The sequence below is a fragment of the Lipotes vexillifer genome, unplaced genomic scaffold (genome assembly GCF_000442215.2).
Source record: "Lipotes vexillifer unplaced genomic scaffold, Lipotes_vexillifer_v1.1 scaffold83, whole genome shotgun sequence".
NCBI lineage: Eukaryota > Metazoa > Chordata > Mammalia > Artiodactyla > Lipotidae > Lipotes > Lipotes vexillifer.
The window spans coordinates 1,523,941-1,536,279 of record NW_006799780.1 but is presented as its reverse complement, the minus strand read 5'-3'; the positions used below and the strand labels follow the sequence as shown (position 1 = coordinate 1,536,279).

General features: G+C 33.8%; 1 protein-coding gene across 3 annotated transcripts in view; it reads right to left on the bottom strand.

The window, feature by feature from the left end:
• Positions 1–12,339, bottom strand: part of SCAMP1 (secretory carrier membrane protein 1) — a 132,929-nt gene that overhangs the window by 75,026 nt on the left and 45,564 nt on the right. For all 3 annotated transcript variants that reach the window (XM_007471961.1, XM_007471963.1, XM_007471962.1), the window contains 4 exons: positions 9,392–9,490; positions 8,009–8,117; positions 5,708–5,836; positions 1,288–1,447 (listed from right to left, as the gene is read on the bottom strand). In XM_007471961.1, the coding sequence (XP_007472023.1) occupies positions 1,288–1,447; positions 5,708–5,836; positions 8,009–8,117; positions 9,392–9,490 (497 nt within the window). The remainder of the gene's footprint in view (positions 1–1,287; positions 1,448–5,707; positions 5,837–8,008; positions 8,118–9,391; positions 9,491–12,339) is intronic.

Genomic DNA, 12,339 nt, shown 5'->3' with positions numbered 1-12,339 from the left:
ACTTAGTTTTCTGTTGAATGACATCTTTTTTCTCCAAATTCCCTAATCTTCCCCCTTCTCCTTCTTTTTTGTTTTCTGTTTACCTATCTGTGTTTCTAATTTCATTTGGCAGGGCTTTGGGGGATGGGGATGGTGATACACATTCTGAATAATCAAAGAAATTTTTTGTTCAAATAGTAAAAAAAAAAAAAAAAAAAAAAAAAAAAAAAAAAAAAAAAAAAAAAAAAAAAAAAAAAAAAAAAAAAAAAAAAAAAAAAAAAAGTTAAACAACTGAATGTGGCCCTCTAATTTCCCTACTATATCATCTGCACAATACATGCCTATTTCCTAGTAATGCTACTCCTCATACATGAGAGTTGAAAGAGGTTTGTTATTCATAAATTTGAGTTTACTCAAATAAAAATAAGTTGATAAACAATTGAATACATGGACTCATCTAGGGCTATCATCTAAATCAGCATTTCCCAATGTTTATTTCCTAAAGCAGAAGTCCAACAACGTACTCAACACACATGCACAAATAATGGTTTCATGGTCATATCACAAAGCACACGAGGCTCTTAAAGAAGTGTAAGAAATTCTGAAATGAAGAAACTTATTTAATTTTATTATCCCACTGTTCCCAAACTTAAGCTAATGAATTTTTTTCTACAACACCTAGTAATACCCCACAGAACACGCATTTAAGAAATGTTAATCCTAACCATTGATTAAAATATACCATGCAAAGTAGTATAGTTAATCTTATTGTTTAAACAGTTTTAAAACATTACTGCATTTTGAAAAACCAAAAATGAATTTACACAGAAAAGTTGCCAGGTGAAAAGTGACTCACTTTAAATATCACATGTATATTCACCCTACCTAGGCTACCTAGGTTCATTTAAAAATTAGGCTGTAATCACCACTTCTGATTTTTTCTGCAGGGGAGAATAAAAAGTAAAATTTTCTTTAAAGTCAAATGTATCATATGGAATAGAATCTTTTACAAATATTAAGACCTAAGATTGTTCTCAATTTTTCCCTCATTCATTTTCATGTTTGATCTTTTTCTCAAGTGGGAGAAAAGAATGGGATATTATTTGTTACAAAGTCAAATGAATACACGAGCATGTTATATATGGACTTAATACACAGAGATGTTATATACGGACTTTTCTGAAGGTATATTATGCAATTATAAAAAATATGAAAAATGAAAATATGTCACTTTTCCCTTTAAGGTGTACTACAAATTATTTACTTCACAGGTTTTAAAGAGCATATTTTAAAGTACACACATTTTACCTGAAAGCTCCGTAAAGTGGTCTGTACCAACAGACAAATGAACAAGGAGTAAAAAGCAAGAACCACAGGATACTCAATCCAAAATCAACCCCTCTTGGAGGATCAACACAAAACCAAGCCAAGCATCCGAAGATATTTAGAAACAGTGTTACAGCATGGACTGTGGAATCAGAAAACAAAATAGAAAAGAAATGTTTACATTCAATTTATGTGTTCATTCAACAAAAATTATAAATGAAAAAATACTTCCTAAGAGCAAGTGTATTCTACCCCATTCTTCCATTTAGTATTTTTCAAAACATTGTTGCTATTTCTTACATGTCTGATTTGAAAACAGAGTATTCACGGGTAGAAGAGTCCTAATACATGCACTGTTTGGCAAAAATTCTTTTGGCCCTCCCCTAATGGGCAATTACACAGCTAAACCAGAGACGCACAACCTTAAGGGGTTCTCCCCTGGGAAGGAAACATGTGATGACATGTGATGTGTCTCTTGATTCAAGGCCCAAGCAGAAAAATAGTGGCTGCCAGGAAAAGAACCGGGACTTGAGAGGAAAAAAGATCCTACACTCAGAACTATAATTTTTTACAGAATAGGGCTGCAGGCTCCTCGCAGTGTGAACTACACAAGAGAAGAGAAAATAGAGAAGTGCCCTGCGTAATCTCACTGTAACATTTTTAAGCAATAAAATTAATTAGAATCATTGGACTAAAAATACTAACACAGCAGAAACTTCCAGTGACAATACAGTCAATCTATAAGGATTATTAACTCATCTTCATAAAGCTGTCCACTTTTTAAGGTCCTGGGATTAAAAACAATGTTCTGGTAGGGGATTACACTTATTTAAAAACAACAAAAAAGTTTACTATGATGCACTTTACCTGCTGTGGCAGATCTTTCTTTTCGTTAACACAAATAGATCTTGGCAAATTCTTCCTGTATTGTTAGTAATTACTTTCCCTGACAGACCAAAACCCAAAAATCTGAGTAACATCTAAGGACACTATGATCCTAAAGAACAACATTTACCCATTATAATTAATAACTTTTTTAAGAATTTTTTTTAATTTATTCACAGGCTGAATTTATTACAAGAAAGAAATTATTTCAGAAGTTAAAATACTGTTTAATGTAAACTACATTACAATAAAAATATACAAGCCACTACTTTAATTAAAAATAACAAAGAGAAAACCAAGTGAATGTAAATTTTAAAAATTAACATACATTAAAAAAAACTTTAAAATCTCTTTAAATTATTAATCAAATAAAATTAATACTTAATGAAACAAGGTATAAACACATTCTAGGATGCCTCTAAATTTGCTCTCATCTAACAACCAGATAAACACACAAACTCCACAGAAGGAGAACGAGGAGGAATGAAAACACCTGGGTTATAGTGATGTAATATCGAGCTAATCAACCTCTGTGCATTTCAATTTTTCAGTGGGAGAAATGCGGGAGAAATGCAGGAGGCTCTTCCAGCTTTAAAATTCCACCCCATTCTACTACACAAGAAAGACTCTTACTTATTCCCATTAGGATTTCTAACTCATGAAAGCTAGCTTACTAATAAATTTACTCAAAATCCTTCACCTCGAAATAAAAGTAGTTCCGTTAAGGGCTTAAAAACAGAATTCAAGAGATTGTGAGATATTATTCTGTAATATTAAATGGCATCCAACTGCCTAAAAAAGCTTTAAATGTTCAGAACATTCTAACTCAAATTTCAACCTCCAAAGAAATAACTTTTCAAGGTTTATCTCCTAATCTGCTTAAGAAAAAAAAGACAGACTATATCGGTATGAGTATTTTAAAGTTCACAAAAATTCTTCCAAGTATAGATGAAAATATCAATTAAATTTTGTGTAATCTATTAAAATTTTTTCTATATGTGTTTTCACAGTAACCAACAACCATGATCAATAATAGGTCATTTGTTTGTACCCCGATGAAGAGTAAACATCTAGGCCTACTTACTAAACAATCAGTCCACTTACACAGAGATCAAAAAACACATAGAAAGGCAAGGTAATGTGAAATGCATGATTCTATTTGCTAGTTTCAATCCAATTCCAATCCACTTGGTGGATTCCAAGTGTAGGTAAAACACTAAAGAAAATTTTAGGCCATTTCATTTACATGATTTCCAAGTTGAATGACCTCCTCCTTATAAAATTTCAATTTGCTTTATTAAGCACTCAAATCTGGTATTAGTGGACCTAAATTTCCAACTATCACTAGAATCTAAATTTGCAACTATCACTCTTCTTGCTAAGTTCTGCATTACAATATAGATACCTAAAATAAACAAATTTAGGACAATATATTATCTTCCTCACTAAGTGGTCTTTAATGTAGCTGGATAGTTTTCTTTCTCTTTAAATTCAAGAGTATACTCAAAGAGGTTGAGATTCATTTCACAGCGGTATTTCTAATTGCTTCAGTTCCTTTAGAGTGAAAATTATTTGCTTCAAGTAAGGTAACTTTGAAACCATATCTTCATCATATTTGGGTTTAAAATGTAAATTATTTCTTTATTTTGGTACTTTGTAGGTGGTATAACATGGAAATCTAGACTCTGGGATCTAGAGTCAAGGTATCCAACCCCAACCTTACTTGCTATGTAATCTTGGACAAGTTACCTCAAATTCTCTAAGCTTTAGTTTCCCAATCTATAAAATTTAGATAATACAGTAGCTGCTTCATAACATGGTTAAGATTTAATAACATAATGTATATAAAGTGATTAGTTCTGTGCCTGGCACAAAGTATTGATAAATCCTCCATAAATGTTATCTCTTGTTATAATTATTAGTACAATATGAAAGCATCAGTCAACTCCAAAATCAGTAACAAGATGACACTTCTTGAAAATAATTTATTAAAACAACCTATATTTTATGAAATTTAGAGATAGTGCTGAACTAGCACTAGATCTTACTTTGTTCCAGGTAATGCTTCTTCAAATTGGAACCTTAACTGGATGGAATCTTGAGCCCTCTTTGAATAGTTAACAGATCTCCAAACTGAATAGGGCTAGGAAAAACTGTAGCCAACTATATTATTTCTAAGAACCTCAGCAAGTTATATATTTCTAAGACAAAACAGACCTATTCTGAAACAATCAGCATTGGTAAAGCAGTTAACCATTCAGTTAAAATTAATCATCTTCCCCATTCAATCTCTATTTACTAAATTCCTTATAGAATTTTCTTCCAACACCCATCTCCCCCATTTAAAGTGTTTTCTCACTAAAGTCAAAGAACTTATACTTAAAATATGAGGCCAATTTCTGCTCATTAAGAAAATAATTATTTTATAATCTACATATATTTTATGATTTATTGATTAAATAAAATATGAGCTGTTTAGTATGGACATATATGGAATCAAAACCTTTAAAAATAAAAATATGTAATACTACTGACACTCAGGATTAACCAAAGAAATCAGATTAACAACATAACTCAAAAGAAACTAAGTTAAAAATGTACTATCCATAAGGAATCATTTCTCATATTCCAAAGCAGTTTCACAAATGTGAAGAATACTCCTAAAAGATTTTGAGGAAAATGATCTCATATACTTGGTGGAGGGAGGCTCCCTAATCATACAGTAAGAACACACAAATTTCCTCCGAGAGTTTACTCCACAATGTGTCCATTAACCCAGCAACTGTGCAGATGAGAAGTCATGACAGCTACCTCTCCTACTGACACAATGATGTTAAATGGGGCTGAGACTGCTGTTTGGAATAAAAATGCAACAGAATAAGTGGGAATTCTGTGCACGTACAAAAACCTGGTAACAGCCTGACATTTAGTTTTAATATTCCATGTGCCATAATTATATTCAAAGCAATGTGAACATCACAGCCTAAAATGTATGTCCTAACATTCTATTTAATGAAACATCCTATATTAATTAGGCACTTCCAATAATAAAAGTATTCCTCACCACTTGAAAATGAAAAGTAAACTGTGCTCAAAGCTCTAAGAAAAATAGTTTATAATATTTCAATATTTTATGCCTCTTCTAAAAAGTCATAATGCTTTAATAGCCTTCATTTGCATAAAAATCATATGAGTAATTTTTTCAAAGCAAATATTGCCTCGATAACATTTTGCAGGGAGAAAGGATCACTGAAAATTCTACTGTATGATAGGGAAGTCCCTTCCTCAAAAGAATGCCAGTTCTCAATATATAGGTCTTCCTCAGCTAAGAACTTAGATTATCACATAGTATATACAATTTTGACATACCTAAATATGACATGATTCACTCAAAATTAAAGTATCTATAGGAAAAGACCAATTTATGATACTACCCTTATATGAGTTTTTAAAAAGTAGATTTTGACAATAAAATATAAACTTTTTCAAATAAATATATAATTTGTTCCATACTCACACATCCATAAGTAGTACATAATCTTTACTGTCTTTTGGAATTCTACAGGAATGTCTACAGAAAAATCCTGATAGAAACAAGGTCCCACAGGAAAATTGTCAGGAAGAGGTGGCCAATTGTTTTTTCTGCCTGCAAATAAAAAAACAAAGTTATCTATATAAGGACAAATATGTGCTATTCTTTTTGCATGTAATTATTTGTTTCATAATAAAGAATATTATCTATTCTTTTAATAGGTGTTTCAAAAATATAACATTGTATCTCTACACTCCTACAACTCTGAAAACCAAGCTTTTTATTTTTAAATATTTTCCCAGAATATCAATTTAGAACTCATTAGATGGTACAATAATTTTCCAGTGTCATACCACTTATGTAAGTTGAAACAAGAAAAGAAAAAAGAGCACAGGGACATATCCTGTGACTGTGCCCTAAAAAGAGATTTATTTCAAAGTCTCAAGACTCTGGCTCTCACATGAAGGCCATGAAGTTTTTAAGTCCCTACAGATTTCCTCCTCCACGTCTTCAATCTTTAAATATAACTCCTAACGCATGTGGAGAGGGAAGACCAGCTTCTGAATCTTTCAAGTTTTCTACTGTTAACTCCATAAAGAAACATAAGATAACCAGTACCAAAGAATCAAATTTGGAAATCTCCAAGTCTGAAAAAAACAATGTCCAAAAGACACATGTAAGAAAAGCATGAAACTATGTGAAAATACAAAACAGTCATGAGAAAGAAGCTGAGGAATTATAGCACCTTCAAAAACCTAGAGAAAAAACAAATTCCATGTGTAAGGAGAGAAAATGTGTCTACTTAAAGAAACTAGACTGAAAATAAGGCTTGGGAAGTGGTGTGGGGAAATAAAAAACTAAAATTCAAGAAGTCAAAACATTGAAAACAGAGAGTAAAAATAGCGCCTAAAGGCCATTTTCTCATTTTAGATATTATATCCCACACTTACAAAGATTAGATTTTACCTACTTTTTCATAGACCAGGAAATTCTTCATAGTGGGAAAAAAGCATCCTCTATTTCTGATTCTTCCCAACATGTCTCCACTGTTTTATCATTCTTTTCAAACTACATGTTGTTCTTTCATTTCTCATACAAGTCTCATACTACTCGAGAAGCAGAGAATAGTAGTAAAGAACAAAGGCTCTGAAACTATCAACAGAAGCTCCCAGACACTTACTGGCTAGGAGGCCTTGGGCAACTTATTCAACCTGCTGAAGACTTTGTTTCTACATCTGTAAAGTGAGAAGAACTCACCACCCTTCACAGAATTGTACTGAGGATGAAATGAGCTAACAAATGAAAAGCACTTGAGTGTCTCTTAATTTACCACACTTCATAACTACTTCATTTACTAAAACATCTCTCATAGAAGTAATTTGTATTAGTCAAAGCTAAGGGAACGGACAGATTTTCATTACATGTATTTCAGAAATATTGATCTCAATTAACCTCGAGTTTCTCCTTTCACAGATGCTGTCTCTGATGTTGCAAGCAAGAAAATGGCCCAGGATAAATGTGTCCTCACGAGGCCCTAGACTTACACATTCTAGGATAAGGAAGAAATAGTTCAGTATCACTGAATGTTATCACTGTCCTAACATTGTCACTCCATCACTAGCCAGACATACTCGCAATGACCTGTCTAGTTCTCTCATCGCTTCTTACCCAGAGACTTGCTAGCTTTCCCTAAGCTACTCCCTTGAAGTGACCTTTGGTAGTCACAGCCTGAATGAATTTCATAGGACATAATCAAAATTCACCACTTACTTATTTCTTTGGCATCATCAGAATACCCCAGGCTTCCTAGAGTCACCTCACCACAGATGCTTTTTTTTTTTTTTTTTTTTTAACATGGTTTGACATATACGGATATACTTGTAAGGACAGGGGCAGATTAATTTGAAACTGGTCTGAATAAACCAGAAGTTAAGAGTTAAATGCAGTCAAACATAGGGCACACTCCCATGTACTCATAAAGCTTTAACAGACCGAGGTAAAGGCCCAAGAGCAGAATCAAAGACTCCTGACCTTACAATAAACCAAAATCATCATATTTGCATTCAGAGGCTAACACTGTTCTAATCTATCAAAACACTATGTAAATCAGCCAAGATCAGAGAGCCACAGAGCATCAGGTAGAAAATCTGCCACGTCTGACCTCCTTGCTAGAACAACAGGGCAGAGTTTTATATCCACAAACCAAATGATCTAGAGCTAGTACAAAAGCTTAAAATTTTAAAGAATTTCAAAGCTATTTTTATTTGAAATTTCTTTGGATATTACCATGTTGACTGAGATTTTGCATTTCTCGTTCTCGACGATCTAATTCTGCTGCTTTTCTTTCTAGTTCTTCCTGGCGTTTAAGAAGTTCAGCTTGGGCCAAGGCATGCTCCTAAACAAAAAAATAAGGGAATACATTGTCAGAAGTATGAAATACAGTAACATTTCTACTTCTACTCCTACTATACTCCTACTTCTCTACTATGCTAGAAACCTAATTCAAATGCTCTTCCCACAATATAGGAATTCACTACAGATTACCATTTCAGAAAATATTATGGAAATATTTGGCCCATTTTGGCCTTTTGGTTATGAAAACCCACGGTAGAAATGTTGGGCCCATTAGGACACGAAAAAATTCTCTCAGTAAAAGCAGTTAAAATTCTAAGGTAGGACTTGAGGACACAGTGAGGGGTAAGGGTAAGCTGGGATGAAGTGAGAGAGTTGCACGGACATATATACACTACCAAATGTAAAATCGATAGCTAGTGGGAAGGAGCCGCACAGCACAGGGAGATCAGCTTGGTGCTTTGTGACTACTTAGAGGGGTAGGATAAGGAGAGGAGGGAGACACAAAAGGGAGGAGATATGGGGACATATGTATATGTATAGCTGATTCACTTTGTTATACGGCAAAAACTAACACACCATTGTAAAGCAATTATACCCCAATAAAGATGTTAAAAAAAAAATCGTAAGGTAATTGGGAAAATGAAATTAAGGTGAACTCTGTGCCTAAACGAGAGGGAGGGGCTGAGACAAAGAGAACAGCTGAGGAAAATAGACAGATGGAGAAAAGGGCAACTGAATTGGCTCTTATGAATTGGGTTAAATGGTACATAAGGTTCCCAATGCAGGAATATTATATAATATCTTATATTTTATAAGATAATGAAGTGAAAGGAGGCTACGGTTAAGAAATTCTGGTTTATAACTCCATCTGACTTTATGTAATACCAGGCATCCTATTCATCTCCTTTTTTCTTGGTATTTTTGCCACCTCCTACTTCCTACCACGGTGCTTTGCTTAGCCATCATAACTCTCTTCCAGTAATATCTATTGATATATCATTGTTACTTTAATGGAATTGTGCATTAAAACGTGAGACCAAAAGCAATAAAAATTTCTCTACACAAATTATACACCAAGATGATGTATGAATTCAATGGATAATTCAATGCTAATAATGGAGTAAAGCAAATGCTATAAGCTGAAAAAGAGGTATGAGTATTATAGGATTGAGAAGCTAGCTAAACCAGACTCAAAAGTGAGTTAAAAATTAAACAATAAGGAATGCACTATACAAAGAATTATTTTGCTCTGAAAGCAAATGTTATTGATATTGTAATTTCCAATATGAATTTACACATGTAACATGAACTAACCTTTGCAATCTGTGTATAAGCCGGATGTTCCTCTGTTGGTTTCATTATTGCTGGTTGTGTACTGGGTACGTTAGGCATTTTCACATTGCCCGGTGGAGGCTAGGAAGATTAAGAAAAGGACAAATTACGTAACATAGAAATCCAACTTCAACTTCTTTCTAAAAGTGTAACACCAATAAAAACCAAAGTGGCAAGAACTGCCTCACTTCCTCCCCTGAATTCTCATAATCCAGTGTGCAGTAAAGAGCTAGTGAAGCTCTTCATCTCCATTTTCTCAAGCTCACTCATTTCTTAACTCTTCAGGGTGGCTGCCGCCTCTAACACGACACTGTTAGCACTCTCCCCCAGAACACTAAGCATTCAAGACAAAGCAAAACGAAAACAAAAAACCTCCAAGTATGCTTTTTTAGTAAAATACAGACAGCACCAAACTGAAGAATTTACACCAAGGTTAACTGTCAACTAGGCTGTCAACTCTTCCCACCTAACAGGGCTATGTGCCAGTGCTCTTAAAAAGTAAAGAGGAGAGGTCCTGGCAGAACCCCACTAATACTCCTTGAAAAGAATAAGAGGGGAGACATTAGGGAGATGGAAAATAAACTGCACAACCTCCACTTTGCCAGTGACGAGCAACAGTACGTGAAAGTAGCTGCAAGTTCAAAAAGTAGGTAGATATCTACAAATCCATCAAAGGGGAATCGGTTAAATTACTATATATACATACAATGTAGCCACCAAAAGGCATTAGTTAGTTCTACAGGAGAATGCCCTTTTAAATACCAAATGAAGTAAAGCCAACTACAGAACAGCACGCATACGACCAAATTTTTTTCTTTTATGAACACACATTTGTATATGTCCAGAAAAATATCTGGGATGTCTTAGCAAACTATCAAATGGATTTGCACCTTTTGCTTTATACACTTCTCTATTAATTGCCTTCTCTCCCCACTATACTACTTTTTTTCAGTTAGAAAATAATTTTAAGCATTCTTTAAAATGGCCATAAGAAAAATAGGACAAGAAGAAAGGGAAAGGAAAAGAAAAGAAAAGAAAAAAAGAGAAAACATACAAGCAAGCAGCTGCAAAGGGAAGTTCAAAGATCAGAAGAATTATTAAAGTCAGAAGACACCACCAATGCAGCTTGATTTTATTCTGACACAGCAAACAGCAGCCCTGAAAAGGAAGCCAGACACAACCAAAGATATAAATGGAGTACAGCTGATTCTAAAATTCATATGGAAATCACAAGAGCTAAGAATAGGTCAAACAATTCTGAAGAAGAGTAAGGTAGGCAAACCTATAATATCAAGACTTAATATAGTAATAAACAGTGTGGTACAGATGCCAAAGATAAGAAATATACCAATAAACAGTAGCGAGACAGAAACAAACCCCAAAAAACTTGATACCCAACAGAGGTCACACCACAAAACAGTGGAGAAATAATGTATTAGTCAATAAATGGTTCTGAGATTAACCAGATGGAACAATTAAACTAGATTTCCTACTTGACATTACACACAAAAATAAATTCCAGGTGGATGAAGGACTTAAAAGTGAAAAAGCAAACTTTAAGCACTTTTAGGAAAAAAATATGCATGAATATTTTCATGAACACAGGGTACATAAGAGCTTCTCAAATATAAGCTATAGAAATCTTTGTGTATCCTATCTATGATGTATCCCAAGTACCTAAAACAGTGCCTGTAACACAGTAAATGATCTATAAGTATTTGTAAAATTAAGGTTAGCAAGCACATAAACCATAAAGTTAAGATTGTTATTAAATTTCAGTATAGTTGAATTTGTCAAAGTGAAAAGTCAAATCACAGACTAGGAAAAATTGGTTATAATAGATTTAACAAAAAGTATTGCTACTCAGAATACAGGAAGAACTGTTACAAATCCATAAAAATACAAACTACTAATAAGAAAATGGGCAAAATATCTGAACAGGCAAAACAAAGAAAACAGGAATGGCCAATAAACATAGGAACTAATGGTTCAACCTCACTAGTAATCAAGAAATATAAAAAAACAGTGACACATCACTCATATCACTCATCACTGTATATACACAATGATGATGTATATAAAAATAAAAGCATATGATCAAGATAGTTTTTCAAATCAGTGGGAAAAGAAAAGATATCAATAAATGGTGCTGGGACAATTATTTAAATGTTTGGGATAAAAAAAAATCAGATCCCATATCTTAACAGCATAAATTCCAAATGGATTAAAGTTCAATGCAAAAAGAAAAAAACAAGGAAACTATAAAGATATTAGAAATAATATAGTACATGGAATATAGATGACTGGACTTCCCTGGTGGGGCAGTGGTTAAGAATCCGCCTGCCAATGCAGGGGACACGGGTTCGAGTCCTGGTCCAGGAAGATCCCACATGCCACGCGGAGCAACTAAGCCCATGTGCCACAACTACTGAGCACTGTAGAGCCTGTGAACCACAACTACTGAGCCCGCATGCCACAACTACTGAAGCCCACTTGCCTAGAGCCCGTGCTCCGCAACAAGAGAAGCCACCTCAATGAGAAGCCCGCGCACCGCAACGAAAAGTAGCCCCCGCTCGCCGCAACTAGAAGAAAGCCCACGCACAGCAACGAAGACCCAACGCAGCCAAAAATAAATTAATTTAAAAATTTATAAAAACAAAAAATATATTCAAAATGTCAGCCTCACCAGTGATCAAAGAAATTCAACTTTCACCTAATTTATTTTTTAAATGATTATTACCATAAGACTACTACCACATTTTGGGAAAGATGTAATAAAATGGGCATTTCTCACACACTGATAATGGCAATATAAACCAGTTCATATAATAATCCTGGAGCACAATTTGACATCATGTTTAAGAGGCATTTAAGTATTTATACCTTATGACCCATAAATAGCTACTCTTTTCTTTTTTTATAAATATATA